The sequence below is a fragment of the Elephas maximus genome, chromosome 3 (assembly GCF_024166365.1).
Source record: "Elephas maximus indicus isolate mEleMax1 chromosome 3, mEleMax1 primary haplotype, whole genome shotgun sequence".
Classification (NCBI taxonomy): Eukaryota; Metazoa; Chordata; class Mammalia; order Proboscidea; family Elephantidae; genus Elephas; species Elephas maximus.
Genome location: NC_064821.1, coordinates 191,741,272 through 191,759,464, shown reverse-complemented (window position 1 = coordinate 191,759,464; position 18,193 = coordinate 191,741,272). Strand labels below are relative to the sequence as shown.

The 18,193-nt window shown below is 56.4% G+C and overlaps 1 protein-coding gene across 7 annotated transcripts; it reads left to right on the top strand.

Annotated features, from left to right (window-relative positions):
- Positions 1 to 236: 236 nt before the first annotated feature.
- DENND4B (DENN domain containing 4B) lies at positions 237 to 15,596 on the top strand. 7 transcript variants are annotated; one of them, XM_049880575.1, is made up of 28 exons: positions 960 to 1,965; positions 2,725 to 3,064; positions 3,904 to 4,156; positions 4,385 to 4,454; positions 4,653 to 4,822; positions 4,896 to 5,140; positions 5,551 to 5,617; positions 5,703 to 5,761; positions 5,939 to 6,083; positions 6,371 to 6,546; positions 6,713 to 6,813; positions 7,175 to 7,390; positions 7,943 to 8,088; positions 8,440 to 8,579; positions 8,694 to 8,820; positions 9,419 to 9,625; positions 9,986 to 10,114; positions 10,996 to 11,200; positions 11,460 to 11,627; positions 11,877 to 12,265; positions 12,379 to 12,501; positions 12,720 to 12,889; positions 12,975 to 13,116; positions 13,318 to 13,554; positions 14,079 to 14,196; positions 14,287 to 14,452; positions 14,541 to 14,605; positions 14,700 to 15,596. In XM_049880575.1, exons 1-28 carry the CDS (start codon positions 1,956 to 1,958, stop codon positions 14,843 to 14,845), a joined length of 4,530 nt encoding a protein of 1,509 aa, XP_049736532.1. In that variant the 5' UTR covers positions 960 to 1,955; the 3' UTR covers positions 14,846 to 15,596. The 7 variants fall into 7 exon arrangements, with proteins under 7 accessions (XP_049736528.1, XP_049736529.1, XP_049736526.1 ...); XM_049880571.1 differs by lacking the exon at positions 960 to 1,965 and adding an exon at positions 237 to 333 and having other exon boundaries at positions 4,385 to 4,822; XM_049880572.1 differs by lacking the exon at positions 960 to 1,965 and adding an exon at positions 558 to 848 and having other exon boundaries at positions 4,385 to 4,822.
- Positions 15,597 to 18,193: the final 2,597 nt, after the last annotated feature.

The window sequence follows — 18,193 nt, the reverse complement described above, 5'->3', positions numbered from 1 at the left end:
TCTGCCCTCTTCTTACCCACCCAACATAGTGAGAAGAGTATTCCCCCTTCAGTTACCCTCACCTCCACTAATCTATTCCACACCATGCAATGCAGGCCTCTCCTCTTCCTCTTTCCAAAGCTCTTTTCATTTTCGGAAAAGAGAACTGAGAGCTTCTGGCTCCAAGGGAATGCAGTTGGCCTCTAAATCTTGAAGTGGGGGGAAGCCACCTGGGTCCCCGCAGCCTAGGCCTTCAGGGGCTTCGCCCTTTCCCAGGCATGCACACGACATCTTTTGACGGCAGAACCCAGGGCTAATACAGGAGAGCGCCTTGGACTTGAGGGGCTCCCGAGGGTATGTCCTGCTGCATCGCCTGGGTGGTGGGAAGCTGCCTGGGTGCAGGGGGCCCTCCCAGCCGCCAGGGGTCGCGCTGCAGGCGGCCGGGCGCTAGACCGGCGCTGCCAGGGTCACGGCCGCCGGCCGGGGGGGGTGGGGGGAGCCGCGGCGCCCGCGGTCCCAGAGGGGGGAGTGGGGGGAGCTGAGAAAGCGGGGCGCGTGGAGGAGCGCCCGGCCCCCAGCACCGCGGGAGCTGGGTGGACCGCGCGGCCCGAGTGAGCGGCGCAGCGGCACAGTCCCCGCGTGGCGCAGCGCGGCGGGGACGCTGGGACCGCCCGGATCTCCCTCCACAGCGCCCCGCGCCCAGGCGCTCTCGGCCGCCTCTTCTTCCTTCACTCGCCGCCCGGGCGGGAGCGGCGCCCAAGTCGGGTGCGCCATGTCCGGGGCCGGGTAGCCCCGCCGCCCGCCGGCCCGCTAGCCCGCCCTCCAAGCCACCCGCCGGCGGGCCGGCTGGCCGGGGAGTCGCGGGGCAGGCAGGTAGGGGCTGGGCCGGGCGGGGCGGCGGCGGGCGGGGAAGGAAGGGAGGGAGCGCCGGCCAGGCGGGGAAAATCCCCAGCTGTTCCTTGGCGCTGCACATCTGGTTCCGGTTCCTCTCTCCTGGGGAAGTGAAAGTCGAGGGGAGGGCACTGCCCGGAGTTAGCTGTGCCCCTGCATCCTGCACCCCTCTTGCTCCCGCGGGTGTCGGAGCCAGAGCTCCCCTCCCTCCAGCTCGGGTCACGCGACGGCCGGCGCCGCTGCCGTCACGTCCTCGGCCACCAGTGCGCCCGCTCCTCTCTGCCCTCCTGCTCCTTCCTCAGCCTCCTCCCCCTCGGCGCGCCCTCTGCGCCAACCCTAACTTCCCGACTCTTGACTCTCGGCTTGTCGTCGTCGGGACCCTGAGTGATGCCCGTGCCGGGTTGCCTTCCCCAGGGAGAAAGGGCTGTCTCCCTGCAGGACTTCTCCCTGGCTCAGTGAGCATGCAGGTCCTACGCAGGATGGGGACCGTCTCACCGCCCAGCTTGTCCCACCTAATGGTGCCTGCCTACTGCCTTGAGCATAGGGCTCCCATTCGCCTGCGGTGGATAAGGGGCTGTGCCCCAGGTCTAAATCAGGACACTGACGCTGACTCTTGGCTTCACCTCCCAGACGTGGGAGGCTAAATTTAGCTAGGGTTGGGGTGTTTGTTGAGGCGAACAGAGGCCAGGTTAAGGAGAGAGCCAGCCTGGCTCCATGAGATTCCCTTGCTCCCTGTTCTTTGAAGAAGGGTCCAGAGACTTCACATCCTGGAGCAGTTCTGAGCCTCCTCTGCCGTGCTCTAGACTCCTTTAGTCAGCTTCCTACTGGGCCTGATGCTGTCCACCACCACCACCACCACCACCACCACACACACACACACACACACACACACACGGATCCATAGGCTGACTTCCGCTGAGCTGTAGCTTCCCCTCCACTGTTACAGGAAGTCACCTCCCTTCCCCTCTGAAGCACCCCTCACGCCTCCTGGCCCCTCCTACAAGCCACCCACCAAGCTCTGTCCCCGCTTCTGCATCCTGGGGCTCCCAAGGACCCTGGGGGCGCCTACTCCCCTGGGCTGGGCCATGGAGGCAGGTGAGAACAAGGGAGCTGAGGGCCCACTATGGGCTTCTTTCCGGAAGTCTCTGGAAGTCTCTGGGCTCCGTGGAGAAGGGCATGGGGATGGCCGGAACTGTCTCCCATGGATATTTTGGACCTAATTAGGGGTACTGGAGGTGAGAAGGCACTGGCTATTTGGTTGGTGGAGATAAGTTAGAAGAAAGGATACTTGAGTCTGGTGAAGAGACACTAAAGCTTGGGTTTTGTGGGCTTTCCCAGAAACCTGTGGGGTCCTCATGAAAGCCTAGAGGTGGACTCTTTAAGACCATTAGCTAGATCACAAGGTTCTTACAATGTTGTAATCAGAGTAGGAAGGTCAGAAGCCCTTAACAAGACTGCATGATGTCATGGCCAGAACGAATAATGTCATTGTAGGCCTTTACAGAAAAGACTGCTGTCTGTGATGTGTATGAGATTGAGAAGTGGTGAGACCTGTCAAAGGGATACATGAGCAATATGATGTCAGCACCCAGGCTAGCTATGTGTGGTGCAGTGGAGTTTGGGTTCTTTGGGGAGAGGGCTGGTACCCCTAAGCATGGGGGACTCGGTCTCTTTAAGGAGCTGTGGTGGGCTGTGAGGACCTAGTGATGTCACAGGCGGGAGAGTTCAGGATTGGCTAACCACTTATCCTGGCTTACCTTGGGTGGCCTAGGAAGAGTGGAGCAAGAGGATACCCTGGTTGTCATGGTAACACCCACGTTCCTTGCTTCATCTCTTCCCCCTTGACCATTCCAGATGCAGTGAGTGAGGGGGGGGCCATGGCGGAGGAGCGGCCCCCTCGGCTGGTGGATTACTTCGTAGTAGCTGGGCTTGCAGGAAACGGAGCACCCATCCCTGAGGAAACGTGGGTTCCTGAACCCAGTGGGCCCCTGCGCCCTCCCCGGCCAGCTGAACCCATCACAGATGTGGCAGTCATCGCTAGGGCACTGGGCGAGGAGGTGCCCCAGGGTTACACATGCATCCAGGCTTCTGCTGGTGGCCACCCCTTGGAACTCAGTGCTGGGCTTCTGGGTGGAACTCAACCTGTCATCTGCTACCGCAGGGGCCGTGACAAGCCCCCCCTCGTTGAGCTGGGGTGTGTGCCCCTTCCCATGCTGGCACCAGGGAAGGTTGGGAGGCGGTCTGGGTGAGGTAGAGAGAGGTAAGGGTATGGGATAAGAGAAAGGCAATGGTAAAAGGAGCAGAGTGGACTAGAGGCCAGGGCACAGGGACTAAAGTTGTATACACTTAGTCATCACACAGATTTGCGTTTGTGTGCTAGTGCGACTACTTGTTAGCTGTGTGATCTTGGGCAGGTTATTTGAGCCTCTCTGGGTATGTCTCTTCATCTATAAAATGGGGGTAATAATACCTCCTCTTGGGGTGGTATTATTACCCCTATTTTACAGATGAAGAGACATACCCAGAGAGGCTCAGATACCTTATAGGGTGGCAGAAACCCTGCTGGCGTAGTGGTTAAGAGTTCGGCTGCTAACCAATAGGTTAGGCGTTTGAATTCATCAGGCGCTCCTTGGAAACCCTATGGGGCTGTTCTACTCTGTCCTATAGGGTCACTATGAGTGGGAATCGACTCAACGGCAATGGGTTTTGTTTATAGGGTGGCTAAGAAGACTAAATGAGATAATCCATGTAAAGTACCTGATAAGTGGGCACCTTTATTATTTGTATTTATCAATGAGTTTGAGACCCATGGAAGGTGTGAGGGATTGTTACTAATCAAGAAGAAGAGCCAAAAGTAGAAGAGGGAGCACAGGATTCTGGAGGGCAGAGTTCAGCAAAGAAGAGGTGAGGTGTTGGGATTTGACGAGACCGAGTGTACAAGGCAATTTTGGGGAAATAGGTAGGCAGATCTGCCAGGATTGGGGACTTTCTCCTGTGTCTTGAACTTCTGATATCTCTCTGCTCTGTGCTAAGGGTGTTGTATGAGGGAAAGGAACGTCCCAAGCCTGGCTTCCAAGTACTAGACACGACACCCTACAGCCATTCAGCTAACCTGGCCCCTCCAGGCCCTGGCCACCCTCGCACCTACCTCACTTACCGGCGGGCAGCAGAGGGGGCAGGGCTGCATGCCCTGGGCATTACTGACCTCTGCCTGGTCCTACCCAGCAAGGGCGAGGGCACTCCTCATACCTACTGCCGGCTGCCCCGCAACCTCAACCCTGGCATGGTGAGTGGGGCCCTGGGACCATCTCGGTGTGAGGGACACAGCACAGAGGGCATCCTAGGACCAAGGCCTCCATTAGGGGTGGGCCCAGAGGGGTGATCCTGGTCTTGGGGAACAGGGATTAGTGGGTGCTCTGAAGACAAAGGCCGGTTAGGGGTGGTGGAGAGAAAACAGACCCCAGAAACCTTTGTTAGCTACGTATCTGCTTGTCTTTTGCCATCTCTGGGGCAGTGGGGCCCAGCAGTGTACCTGTGCTACAAGGTGGGCCTGGCTAAGGCCAACACACTGGTGTATGAGGCAGGTGAGTGGCCCCTTTGGCCCTTCCAGCCCTTGACCCTCCAGATCCCTCTACCCCGTGCCTTTCAGCTGGCACCTTCAGCAGTCCCAGTTCTCACTTCCCCTTTGCCACTTGGCCCTTTTCTGGTATCACCTGGTTTCTTCCCCTGGAGTCTGACAGACCCTCCTCCTTTTGGGTACCCCCACTCTGCCGGGGTTGCAGAGCTGCTGGGCCGCTACCCAGAGGAGGACAATGAAGCGTTCCCGCTGCCGGAGTCAGTGCCGGTTTTCTGCCTGCCCATGGGGGCCACTGTTGAGTGCTGGCCTGCCCAGACCAAGTACCCCGTGCCCGTCTTCTCCACCTTTGTGCTCACGGGTGCAGCCGGTGATAAGGTGGGTGTTTAGAGTGTGGTTAGGGGCCCAGGCTATGCAGGGCCTGCCTGACTGCCCCTCTGCGCCCTGCCAGGTGTACGGTGCCGCTCTGCAGTTCTATGAGGCGTTCTCGAGGACCCGGCTGTCGGAGCGGCAGGCACGGGCTCTGGGCCTGCTGAGCGCTGTGGAGCGGGGCCGGGCCCTGGGGGGCCGGGCGGTGCGCAGCCGTCGTGCCATTGCTGTACTGTCCCGCTGGCCTGCCTTCCCCGCCTTCCGCGCCTTCCTCACCTTCCTTTACCGCTACTCGGTCTCAGGCCCCCACCGCCTGCCCCTGGAAGCGTGAGCAGGGCTCCCCTGGGATACTGGGAAGGGATTGGGAGGCCGGGAGCGATGGCAGAGATTAGGGTGATTATGGACAGGGGGGTGAGGGGCAGGGCTGCTGTTTGTGGTTGTATAGTTTATCCCTTGTCAAAAAGCTGCTGGCTGAGGAGGTGAGTGGGAATGGGAATCCAGTCAACACTTCCTAGCTAAGTCCTGGCAAGGGGCTGTATATGGCTAGAGGAGAGCCTTTCTGACTTGCACAAGCTGTACATATAGTAGAGGCTCTGATGGTTGATGCAGGTCTTGAGGTGGGGTTCAGGGAAAAATAAGGTCCTTGAGGAAAAGTGAAGGAGACTGAGAAAATGTGGGGGATGTAGGACGGGTAGATGGGGGAGTCTGCTTCTGACCTGCTTCCCTCCCTCCTCCAGGCACATCTCCCACTTCATTCACAACGTCCCCTTCCCTTCCCCACAGAGACCGCGAATCCTAGTGCAGGTGAGAGCTGAGGCCGAGCCGGGGCTGGATGGGAGGAGGGGAGTTGGCCATTATGTTCTGACTGGTGGCTCTTCTCCCCTCCTAGATGTCTCCCTATGACAACCTGCTCCTCTGTCAGCCTGTATCCTCACCCCTGCCCCTCAGGTATGTGTGTGTGTAGGTTTGGGGGGTGGTTTGATGACCAAGGACATGATGGGGGCCACACTGGTGGGTGCAGCTGGTCTACACAGGCTGGGCCCAGATGGTGTCTGTGCCCCATGACTGGGGAAGGGGTCTCTCTGGTCACCTGGTGACCCTACCCCACCTTGGCATTACCCACAGTGGTGCCAGCTTCCTGCAGCTGCTGCAGAGCCTGGGCCCTGAGCTGGCTATCACACTGCTGCTGGCCGTGCTCACGGAGCAGAAACTGCTAGTCCACTCGCTGCGGCCAGACCTGCTCACCAGCGTCTGTGAAGCCCTCGTCTCTGTGAGTGCCACCCTGCCTGGCCCACCTTCCCCAGACCATTGTTCTTTCCGGTGCCCCCTCTCATCCTTTCCTGGACCCTTCCCCTTTTCCTTCTTTGGGGAGGGTCCCCTTTCCCTGGGCACAGCCTATGGGGACATATGGCTTCCATGGAGGACACTTCTTTGGAGCCTAATCCCAGCAGCTTCTTCTGAGCAGGCACCCCACCCGACCGCAGCTGATGCCCGTTCTCCTGCTTCTGTCATGGCTGCCCCAAGCCTGCTCACTGTTCTCATTCCCTGGCACTTCAGATGATCTTCCCACTGCACTGGCAGTGCCCCTACATTCCGCTGTGCCCGCTGGTGCTGGCAGACGTGCTGAGTGCCCCAGTGCCCTTCATTGTGGGGATCCACTCCAGCTACTTCGATCTGCATGACCCACCTGCTGATGTCATCTGTGTTGACCTTGACACCAACACGCTCTTCCAGTAAGAGGGCTGGGTCTCATGTAGGGAACAGCCGGGAGGCCTGAGAAGACTGGTGCAGAGCGTGACCTGCTCCAAAGGAGCCTCAGGCAAAAAGTAGGGGAGGCTGGTGAGGAGGTGGGCAGACTTCCAGCCTCATCATCATGCCTTCCTTATGCTGCTATCATAGGACTGAGGAAAAGAAGCTCCTCTCCCCTCGGACCCTGCCCCGCAGGCCCTACAAGGTTCTGCTGGCGACTCTGACAAACCTGTATCAGCAGCTGGACCAGAGTGAGAAGCCTGGCGTGGAGGGTGGGAGGCTGGGAACTGTCTTGACCCTTAAGCCTTCAGTTTGGGGAGGCCTGTGAGGAGCAAGACATGACTTGAAGTTAGAAAAGTTAGAATTCAAATTCGAATATAAGCAAGAGGGAGGGGCATGCAGTGTTCCTGGAGCACATTGGAAAGGCTGAGCTTGTCACTGGGGAGGCTTGAAGCAGTTACCTGGAAATGATTTTTTTTTTAGCTGATATTGGTGCACGCTCTCTTAAAGGCTGGAGATGAAGGGGCAGTGGTGGGGACGTCTGTATGAAGAGCAGGGTTGAGGAAAGCACTATGGTGCCGGCCCTGACTCTCAGGTCATACTGGCCCCTAGCATATACTGGACCTGAGGAGGAGGCATCCCTGGAATTCCTGCTGACAGACTACGAGGCGGTGTGTGGCCGTCGGGCCCGGCTGGAGCGCGAAGTCCAGGGTGCCTTCCTCCGCTTCATGGCCTGTCTGCTTAAGGGCTACCGGGACTTCCTGCGCCCACTCACCGAAGCCCCTTCTGAGGGGGCTCGAGATGTGGACAACCTTTTCTTCCTGCAGGGTAAAGAGGGCCCATCTCTGCTTGGGGAGGGCCTCACTGGGAGGGGACAGCCAGGGCTGAGCCCCATGGGGAAGGCAGGAAGGACTGGAGCCACACAGCTGCTTGTTTGTTCACTCAGCAAACGTTGCTTTGGGTGGACACTCTGCTGGGCTCAGAGGGTGTAAGGGTACAATGATGAACCAGCTGTGCCCTGCCCTCTGGGAGACCTGGGCTTGGGGTGGACGTAGATAGTGACACCTGTGGTGAGCAGCACCCATGGACAAAGCTCTTTTCAGGGACACTGCCCTCAGAGAACCTCCCGTCTGAGGCAGTGGGGGGTGCGGACAAACAAAAGGGAGGGATTCCATGGGACCATGGTCCTGGGGAAGCTGAGCTGGTCAGCTTGGTGTGTGGGGTGGACGTACTAGAGGGGCCAGAGATGATAGCTTTGATGGCCTTGTGTCGTCAAGATCCTGAGTGGGCAGGGAGCCAAGAAAGGTGTTCAGGAAGGGTGTGCCTATAGTGAGGAACCCTCGTAACCTCCCACCTTTGCCCCATTCTCATCCTCCTCAGGCTTCCTGAAATCCCGGGATCGGTCCAGCCATAAGCTGTACTCTCAGCTGCTGCACACACAGATGTTCTCGCAGTTCATCGAGGAATGTTCTTTTGGCTCTGCTCGACATGCTGCCCTTGAATTCTTTGACTCCTGCGTTGACAAGGTATTGGGTATTGTCCCTTTTCCATGCACCCTTTGGCCTCTGCCGTCTTCCCAGCTGTCTCTTGCCCCAGGGCCGCTGCACAGCACAAATCCAGATCTCAGCAGCGATGGGATGGTGCCCCGGACTTATCCAGTGCACAGCCTATGCAGCCGTATGAGGCTGGCTTCATATGGCTGCATACCATCTTCCCACTGCTGACTCTGGGAGCATCCTCCTGGCCCTGTCTCCAGGTCCCTGGTGGAGTCTGGCCCCACTGGCCCCTTCCTTGTGAATGTGCTCTCCTTAGGAGATATCATCTTCTGGACACCCTGGCCGCTGCTGCACGCCCGCTCTCTTACCATCCTATTCCAGGTCCATCCAGAGCAGGAGAAGCCTGAGCTGACACCCTTGGTGGAGCTGGAGGAGCTGTCGGGAAGTGAGCTCACTGTCTTTATCACCCCGCCTGAGGAGCCTCCAGTGCCAGAGGGCAGCGACTCTACTCCTCTGTACTGGTGAGAGCCTCTTGTTTGTCCCCTCACTTGTCCCAGGGCCCCATAGGCTGGCCCACCCCGCTCGTTTGGCCTTGGGCTGACTACCCCTGATGTTGCCCCTCTCTACCCCTCCAGCTATGATGGGTTCCCGGAGCTACGGGCTGAGCTGTTTGAATCTCCTCAAGAGCAGCCCGGGGCCCTGCCTGTGCCGGGCCCATCCCGCAGTGCCCCTAGCAGTCCTGCTCCTCGCCGCACCAAACAGGTAACCAGCAGGTGGGCACCACAGAGGGACCTGGCTCAGGTTGAGGGCTGCTACTTCAGTTTCCTTGTCTGTAAAATGGGGTAATAGTAGTACCTACCCCACAAGGTTGCTAAGCCACCTGTTGCTGTCAAATTGATTCTGACTTAGGGCAACCCCGTGTGTGTCAGAGTTGAATTGTGCTTCATAGGGTTTTCAAAGGCTGATTTTTTTTTGATAAGTAGATCGCCAGGCCTTTCTTCTGAGGTACCTCTGGGTGGGCTCGAACCCCCAACCTCTTGGTTAGCATTAACCATTTGTATTACCCACAGTCCATAGGTCGCCTGGCACATAAAAAACATTATGTAAACATACGGTTGTTGTCATCCTTGTCCTCCTCCTGCGAGCACTCTGGGGTCCAGGGGCTGGCTTCTTCCTTCAGGGCAACTGCCCATGCTCAGGGGCTAGACACCTCCACCTGGGCTCTAGGGGTGACACCTGTGTGATACCACATCCCTCCTGCTTCCTCTGGGCCCTCCACTGGGTGTAGACTTCTCCCCACACCGTTTTAAGACCTGAGTCCTGGCACTGCACTCACCTGGTGTGTCCCCTGCCCCACCAGGAGATGAAGGTTGCACAGCGGGTGGCGCAGAAGTCGGCAAGTGTGCCTGAGCTGTGGGCCCGGTGCCTGCTGGGGCACTGCTATGGGCTGTGGTTCCTGTGTCTGCCTGCCTATGTGCGGGCGGCACCCTCCCGGGTGCGGGCACTGCACACGGCCTGCCACGTGCTGCGCCAGATGGAGAGCCGTAAGGTGGTGCTCCCTGACGAGGTAGGCAGCCAGGTGCCTGCTGGCCATGCCCACTCCATATCCCAGTGAGGCTTGTGCAGTCCGGGGGTGGGGGTGTGATAGGGAAGCTTGGGGGAGACCAGGGAAAGCTGTGGGGTCAAGGCAGGTGGGGAGCAGTACTGGGCAGGTGCTCCATGAACGTTCACTCAGAGAACGAGCATGGGATCAGAGTAGAGCCCGCAGGGTGGTGGGGTCAGCAGGAAGAATGGGTGGTTCTGAGCGAGCCTCCAGAGCTGCCAGGGGCCTGTCAAGTCTGAAGGGAGGCTGGAAGAGGGTGTTTGCTGAGCTTGAGGTTTAGGTTGGGGGTGAGTCCCCTCTCATCCTGTGCCTCTGCTGGCCCAGGTGTGTTACCGGGTGTTGATGCAGCTCTGCTCCCACTATGGGCAGCCCGTGCTGTCTGTGCGGGTCATGCTGGAGATGCAGCGGGCAGGCATCGTGCCCAACACCATCACCTACGGCTACTACAACAAGGTACTGGATTTAGGGTCGGGGGTGGGATGGCGGCTGGTGCCAGGTGTATGTATGGGGAGGACACTGCTCCTTGACACCTGTGGCTCTCCTGGCTGTGTGTGCAGTTCAAACAGGTGCTGTAACCACTGTCATCATTGTGCTCAGGCACTGTGCTAAATACATTCAGAAACCAAACCCACTGCCTTCGAGTCAAGTCCGACTCATAATAACCGTACAGGACAGAGCAGAATTGCCCCATGGGGTTTCCAAGGAGCTGCTGGTGGGTTCAAACTGCCGACCTTTTGGTTAGCAGCTGAAGCTCTTAACCACTGTGCCATTAGGGCTCCTTCTAAATACATTACATTTTTAAAAATTATTTTATTCTGACAACAAGCCCATGAGGGGTGATGACTATTACCCCCATCTTAGAGATGAGGAGATGAAGTTGCAGAGAGGTTAGTAACTTGTCCAAGGCCCCACACTGAGTAAGTAAGGGAGACAGAATATGAGTTTAGGGTCAGGGAGTGGGATGGCAGCCTGTTTCCAGGATCATGTCTCTTGAATTTGGGCTCTTAACTGTGATACTAAACTGCCTCACATTTTTTGGCTTCCATTTTTTAGATGAGAAAACTAATGAGCAAAAAGTGAAATTTCTTTAAGCCATATAGTTTATAAGTAGCAGAGACTGGATACAAACTTTCTTCACTGCTTCCGGCTTCCTCTGGGCCCTTCTGGAGGCATCTGCTGCCACCCACCCTTGTTCCTGGCTGAGCCACTGGCAAGACAGTCCAAGGCAGGCTGTCTGGAGGGGAAGGTGGTCCCTGGGGCCCTGGACAGACTGGGCATCATGCTGGGGTCAAGGTGTGGAAGTAGGTCATACCGATGGGCACTCTCCTTGGCAGGCTGTGTTGGAAAGCAAGTGGCCATCTGGCACACCGGGTGGGCGCCTGCGTTGGGCCAAGCTCCGGAATGTCGTCCTGGGAGCTGCTCAGTTTCGCCAGCCCTTGAGAGAAAGGCGGCGGCAGCAGCAGCGGCAGCAGCAGCAGCATCAGCAGCAGCAGCAGCAGCAGGCGGCAGGACATCAAGAGGCAGGCAGCTCCCAGACAGGTGGGTAGGGACTGGTCAGACAGGCTTGAGGATACAGTAGCCTGGCTCAGGTGGGGCACGGCATGAGGAGCTGGGGCTCGCCTAGGGGTTGGCACTGGGTGTTCTGGGATGGATAAACTACACTTGGTTAGTAACAAAAGGGATGGAGTTCTGCCTGAGAGGGCCCCCACAAACCCAGGTCCAACCAAGGAGCTCTCTTCTGGAATAGGGGGCTGGGTCCCCGGCTGACTGTCTCTAAACCCCTCCCTGGCTTTCACAGATCCCCATCTGGAGCACCCCTCCCCCACCCGTCCCCTTCAGCGCCAGACTACCTGGGCTGGGCGCAGCCTGCGGGACCCAGCCTCCCTCATGGGGCGCCTGGTGAAGAGCAGCAGCCTGGGCAGTGCCCAAGGGGCACAGCCCACTGTGGAGGCTGGCGTGGCCCATAGTGAGTGCCCTTGTCTGACCCCCGCTAGTCAGCTTTCCTAACCGCTTGCTCGTGAGAGGGAAGACCAGAGCTAGGGTGGAGGGTGGCCCTCTTTGGTGGGCACTGTAGATTCGGAATCTTGCCCAGAATGTTGTCACGGGGGGGTTGTGGTGCTAGAGTTTGTGTAGCCAGGAATTGTGTTTACTCAGGAAAGCGGCAGCCAGGGGCAGGGCTCAGCTTTCTTGTCCCTGATTCTTTTCTGCCCTGCAGTGATCGAGGCCTTGGGTATCCTGGAACCTCGGGAATCACCTGTGCCCTGGCATGATGGAAGCCTCTCAGATCTGAGCCTGACAGGGGAGGAGCCGGCACCTGGAGGCAGCCCAGGGGCCCTGGGCTCGGCTCTGAATACCCAATCCACTGAGGCCCTGGAAGGGCTAAGTGGGCGGGTGTCCAAGGCTGGTGGGCGTCAGGATGAAGCAGACACCCCCCGACGAGGGCTGGGTGCCCGCCTCCAACAGCTGCTCACACCTTCCCGCCGCTCCCCAGCCTCCCGTGCTCCCCCACCTGAGCTGCCCCCTGACCTGCCTCCCCCAGCCCGCCGCAGCCCTATGGACAGCCTTCTGCGCCCCCGGGAACGCCCTGGATCTACTGCCTCTGAGGTAGTCAGCGAGGGGAGGGCCTGGACATCTTAGCACCGGGGCGGGGACTCTGAGGGATGGGTGGGCAAGCATCCTGAGGGGCTGGCTGACCGTGCTTTCTCATGTAATGGCAGAGCTCAGCCTCTCTGGGCAGTGAGTGGGACCTTTCAGAATCTTCTCTCAGCAGCCTGAGCCTTCGCCATTCCTCGGAGCGCCTCAGTGACACTGCTGGATCCTTGCAGCCACCTTCCCTGGAAGTGAGGATTACCCGCCCCCCGACAGATACGCACAAACACGCATACACCACCTATATATACACGCATACACACATTCACCCCATCAAAGGCAGAGGGTAGGGAGGAGGTGAAGGAGGCTGGCTTGGGATTTGGAAGTGGGAGAGGCTAGGGAAGAAGCATGGGCTCCAGGGTACTGGGGGTCAAGCAGAGCCTACTGCTTGGGGTCTTCTTGCCTACAGATTTTGCTGTCTAGCTGCTCCCTGTGCCGGGCCTGTGATTCGCTGGTGTATGATGAGGAGATCATGGCTGGCTGGGCACCTGATGACTCCAATCTTAACACAACCTGCCCTTTCTGCGCCTGCTCCTTTGTGCCCCTGCTCAGTGTCCAGACCCTTGATTCCCGACCCAGGTGCCCAAGGCAGGGCAAGTGCTTTGGGTGGGACAGGGAGATGGAGGTCCAAGAGCTGATCCCTCCTCCTATCCCACCCCTGCAGTGCCCCCAGCACCAAGACTGCCCCTGCTGGTGCCAGTGGCAACAAAGATGCTCCTGTTCCTGGGGGCCCTGGCCCTGTGCTCAGTGACCGTAGGCTCTGCCTTGCCCTGGATGAGCCCCAGCTCTGCAATGGGCACGTGGGGGTAAGGGCTGGGTCAAAGGGCCATGAGGAATGTGGGTGCAGCACCCTGTGGGTGAGACCCAGGTCCATTGGGGAGAGATGGGCATTGAGGGCAAGGGGCGCCCCAGAAGCTGTCAGACATAACGGCTCATTGGGAGGCAAGGCTCTGGGGACAGGGCCATGGTATTGCCTCCCACTGTCATCTCCCTCTTGTGCCTGATAGGGTGCCTCCCGGCGGGTCGAGGGTGGGGCATGGGCATACTTGAGCCCCCTGGTGCTGCGTAAGGAGCTGGAGTCGCTGGTAGAGAACGAGGGCAGTGAGGTGCTGGCATTACCTGAGCTGCCCACTACCCACCCCATCATCTTCTGGAACCTTCTGTGGTATTTCCAGCGGCTGCGCCTGCCCAGTATTCTGCCAGGCCTGGTGTTGGCCTCCTGTGATGGGCCCCCACCTCCCCAGGTCTGTGCCCTCATGGGGTCCTTGCTTCCTGTGCCCCTCTCCTCATCCCCCAGCACTTGGTCCTCATAGTGCTCCGTGTCCTCCGCACAGAGCACAGAAAGAGCACAGGCTTTGGAGTCTGTTGCAGTTTGACTCCTGGCCCTTTCACTTCCCCTCAGTTTCATGCTGCTTCTCAGCTTTCTCATCTGTAAAATGGACATAAGTGCCCACCTCACAGGACTGTTGGGTAGACACCTTGTGTAGTGGCGGTACCTAGAAAATGATTAATGTTTGCTTATTTATTCACCCCATCAATATTTACTGAGCACCTTTTAGGTTCCAGGTACAGTTTTTAGACACTAGCAATGTAGCAGATTATAAAACAAAGTCCTTGCTCTCAAAGAGCTTACGTTCTATGGGGGGATGACAGTCCCTTCTTTGTGTCCTGTAATATTCATCTGTCTCTGAATATCACCTGTGCATCTCCTGTCCTCTACCTCCCATTCTATGAGTCTAACTGTCTTCTCTCACTTGGTTCCCCCCAGGCCCCACCTCCTTGGCTAAACCCTGATCCAGCCTCTGTGCAGGTGCGGCTGCTGTGGGATGTCCTGACCCCTGACCCCAGCAGCTGCCCACCTCTCTATGTGCTCTGGAGGGTCCACAGTGAGTCTGGGATTTGGCCTAGGGTAAGAGGGGTAGGTCCCATGCTCAGAGGGCTCGATGATCCTGACCCCCTTCCTTCCTTTCACTCAGGGCAGATCCCCCAGCGGGTGGTATGGCCAGGCCCAGTACCTGCATCCCTTAGCATGGCATTGCTGGAGTCGGTGCTGTGCCATGTTGGACTCAATGAGGTACACAAAGCCGTGGGGCTCCTGCTGGACACGTTAGGGCCCCCGCCCACTGGCCTGCACCTGCAGAGGTATGCTGCTGTCATCTGGGAGATCCCTGGCCTATCCCAGGCTCCACACCCCCTTTTTCTCACTCCAACCCTTCTGTTTCCACTCCAGGGGCATCTACCGAGAGATCTTATTCCTGACAATGGCTGCTCTGGGCAAGGACCACGTGGACATAGGTGAGGGAGCAGGCCGGGATTGAGGACTCCAGGGACTTGGGCCCAGGATGGGAGACTGGAATCCTAATGCACTGGCCTCCACTCTCTTCCCTAGTGGCCTTCGACAAGAAGTACAAGTCTGCCTTTAACAAGCTGGCCAACAGCATGGGCAAGGAGGAGCTGAGGCACCGGCGGGCACAGATGCCCACCCCCAAGGCCATTGACTGCCGCAGATGTTTTGGAGGACCTCTGGAATGCTAGGGATCCTTAGCTTCCCGCTCTAGCCTTGGGGTGGGGTGGGGAAGAAAGGATAACCTGCTTTCCTGTTCCCCTCATAGAGGAGCTGGGGACAGGCTGGCAAGCATGCCCAGCCATAGGCTCCGAGTGGGGGTAGCAGGAAGAGGGACCCACTGTTACCAAAAGTTACAGTTCCTTGTCTCCAACCTGCCCAGTGTGCTCGTGCTGATCTTGGGAGAGGCCTCTTGGGAGGAGGTTGGCGCAGCGCTGTTTCTCCCGTCCTATACCAGGACCCCACCCTGCTACCAGGGTACCTACAGATCTGCGCTGCCCTGGTCATTTTAGAAGTTTTTGTTTTAAAAAAACAACCGGAACGATACAGAGCTACTGAGCCTTTGCCCTGAACGGGAGGGAGGGATTCCTCACCAATACCGGCCCTTCTTCCCTGGCATTGCTGAAGGAGCCCCAGGCTCCCCATGCCTTCCTACCTTAGTGTTTGTATTTTAAGTTATTTATTCTGGAGCCACAGCCTCCTTGCTTATGAGGTTCTCATGGAGGGGGAGCAAGGGAAGGGAAGTGGGGCACCACGCTCTGGTGGTCTGTAGCTCCTTGAAAGTCAGGTGGTGGGAACTCCCCTTAGGAAGAATTGGTGCCCCCTCCAGTCCTAATCCTTGTCCACTCCTCCTTGAGGGATGCCTCACCCACCCAGGACCCTGACCTGTGCAATAAGGATTGTTCTTTGCGAAGTTTTGTCAGATGTAAATATAGTAAAAGCTGCTTCTGTTTTTTTCCTGTTGCCTCCTATTCTGTGGGACTGGGATAATGGTGGGGACACTTCTCTTCTTCCCCTGGATGCACATCCTCTTTCCCACCTTCCATTCCTTGCAGCCTTCAGGAATACCCTGCTTTCCCTGACCAGCTCTGGGACTGGCCCCTTGGGGCACAGGGAGTTCTCAGAGCAGGAGAGGGGTGAATCCAGCACTGGCTATGGTGGTGCCAGTCTGTGTGGCACTTCCGGCCCTCCCGTACAATCACCCCGTTGTCCCTCATCTGTACCCACACAAAGGCTCCATTCTCTGGGGGCCTTGAGCTCATATCTGCCGCCTTTCCCCCAGCCTCCCCTCCAACTTCTCCACAGGGATGACAGCCCTCTCCCCAATAGTTGGTGTTGGCAGACCTGGTGCCTCCCCGGGGCCCTGGCAGTCATCCTCTGCCTTCTTAGTTATTTTAGCTGCAGGCAGTGCTCCTCTACCTAGGGTCTCAGCCTGGACGGAAGCAGGGAAATGGGGGCAAAGATTAAGGGTCTTGCTGCATCTGGGCATCAGGGAGATGGGGATCATTTTCCTAATCCCTTTGGCCCACTCAAATTTCTCCTTCCTCGCTCTTTCCTGTATAATGAAATAAACACAGGAAACAACTCCTAACAGAGCTGCAAAACCAATTACCAAAGGGAATTAGCCAGCAAAACAGAAGTGCCTTGGGGGAGGAGGGCAGGAGTGTCAATAGAGGAAATAACTTACGTGAGCCTCGAGGGCAAAACTGGGGGTAGGGTCGCAGGAGGAAGAGAAAGGTACCACTTCTGAACAGTGTGACCTTCAAGCCAGAGGACCCTTCCCCATCCAGTCTCAAGCATGGTAGGATGCTTGTCCAGTGTCCCAAAAGAGCTGCAGAGGAGGGAAGCAGGGGCTTGGGAAATGTTAGCTGTCTTGCCAGGGACTGGGAGATGCCTTCCTCAGAGGGGAACCCTCATGTCACCCAGGTTCTGATAAGACCCCATTCCCCAGAATCAACCTCGCCCTGTATCATCTCCAAGGACCTTTTGAAAGGGAGTACCCACCCTCCTAAAGTCATGTTTCTGTTGAGTTCATTGTGCTCAACACTGTGCTGAAGCATCTGGAACTACAGAGAAGAGTTTAGGGCTTAGTCCCTACCTGAATAGAAGATATCATCTTATTGGTCTAGAGTACCCCTGGCTCACAAACAATAATGATCATCACCCTGCCTTCCAGCTTATGCTTCTCACTTTTGGGCTTCCTTCTGGAGCCCGTGGGTAGAGCTACACAATTCTTTAATCATGATAAAACCAAAAAACCTGTTGCCGCCACGTCCATTCTGACTCATGGTGACCCTACAATACAGAATAGAACTGCCTCATAGGGTTTCCAAGGCTGTAGTCTTTACAGAAGCAGACTGCCACATCTTTTTCCCATGGAGCAGCTGGTAGGTTTGAACCACTGACCTTTCAGTTAGTGGCCAAGTGCTTAGCACTGTGCCACCAGAGCTCCTTTAACCATGATAACAAAACAAAACCAAACCATGATAGAAAAAAAAAATTTTTTTTTTTTTTTTTTTATAATATCTGGAAATTCCAAGAGCTAAGTACAGGCATCTCTCTGTCCTGTGGTCTAGGGAGTTGTACGAAGGGAAGGATACAACCAAATTACTTGGCCCAATTTCTTAGATTTTAGAGTGTATAGGCTTCAGTGTGATCAGTTTGGGTCAAATCTTATCTCTCTCACTAATTTTATATTAGACAAGTTGCTTAACTGCTGTGCCTCAGTTCTTTCTCATCTGCAAACTGGGGGTCGTTTAAAGATTAAATAATCCATGTGAAGTGCTAAGCACATTCTATAAACATTAGCTTAAAAAAAAAAAAACAGTCTGCATAAGGCAAAGTTCATGTCCACAACAATACTGGCCTCACTTACTTGTCTTTCTTAGAGCTTAATCACTCCATGGCCTAATTTAAATTTTGTTGAAAGAGGCACTTGCTCAGACCTCACTGGTATTTTCCTCAGGCTGGCATCTTTCACCACTGTTTCTCATGTCTCCTAGCACCCCTAGAAGAATAGTCCTTCAGACCACAGAGAACTCATTGGACTGATGATGGACAAAGTAGTAGGTTAGGGGAAGAGGAATGTACCCTCCATGAAGGCAAAGATTTTGTCTCATTCACTGTTGTATCCCCAGAACGGCCTTCAGTATGGATTACACCTCAACATAAAGAAAACAAAACTCCTCACAACTGGACCAATAAGCAACATCATGATAAACGGAGAAAAGATTGAAGTCATCAAGGATTTCATTTTACTTGGTTCCACAATCAACAACCACAGAAGCAGCAGTCAAGAAATCAAAAGACACATTGCATTAGGCAAATCTGCTGCAGAGGACCTCTTTTAAAGTGTTGAAAAGCAAAGATATCACCTCGAAGACTAAGGTGCGCCTGACCCAAGTCATGGTATTTTCAATCACATCATATGCATGTGAAAACTGGACAGTGAATAAGGAAGACCGAAGAACTGACGACTTTGAATTGTGGTGTTGGCAAGGAATATTGAACATACCATGAACTGCCAAAAGAATGAACAA

Excerpts from the sequence above, each read along its gene's own strand:
- DENND4B (XM_049880568.1), top strand. Across the intron at positions 6,084-6,370 it reads TCTGTGAAGCCCTCGTCTCT|ATGATCTTCCCACTGCACTG; the intron begins GTGAGTGCCACC and ends CTGGCACTTCAG. Across the intron at positions 8,580-8,693 it reads GACTCTACTCCTCTGTACTG|CTATGATGGGTTCCCGGAGC; the intron begins GTGAGAGCCTCT and ends CTACCCCTCCAG.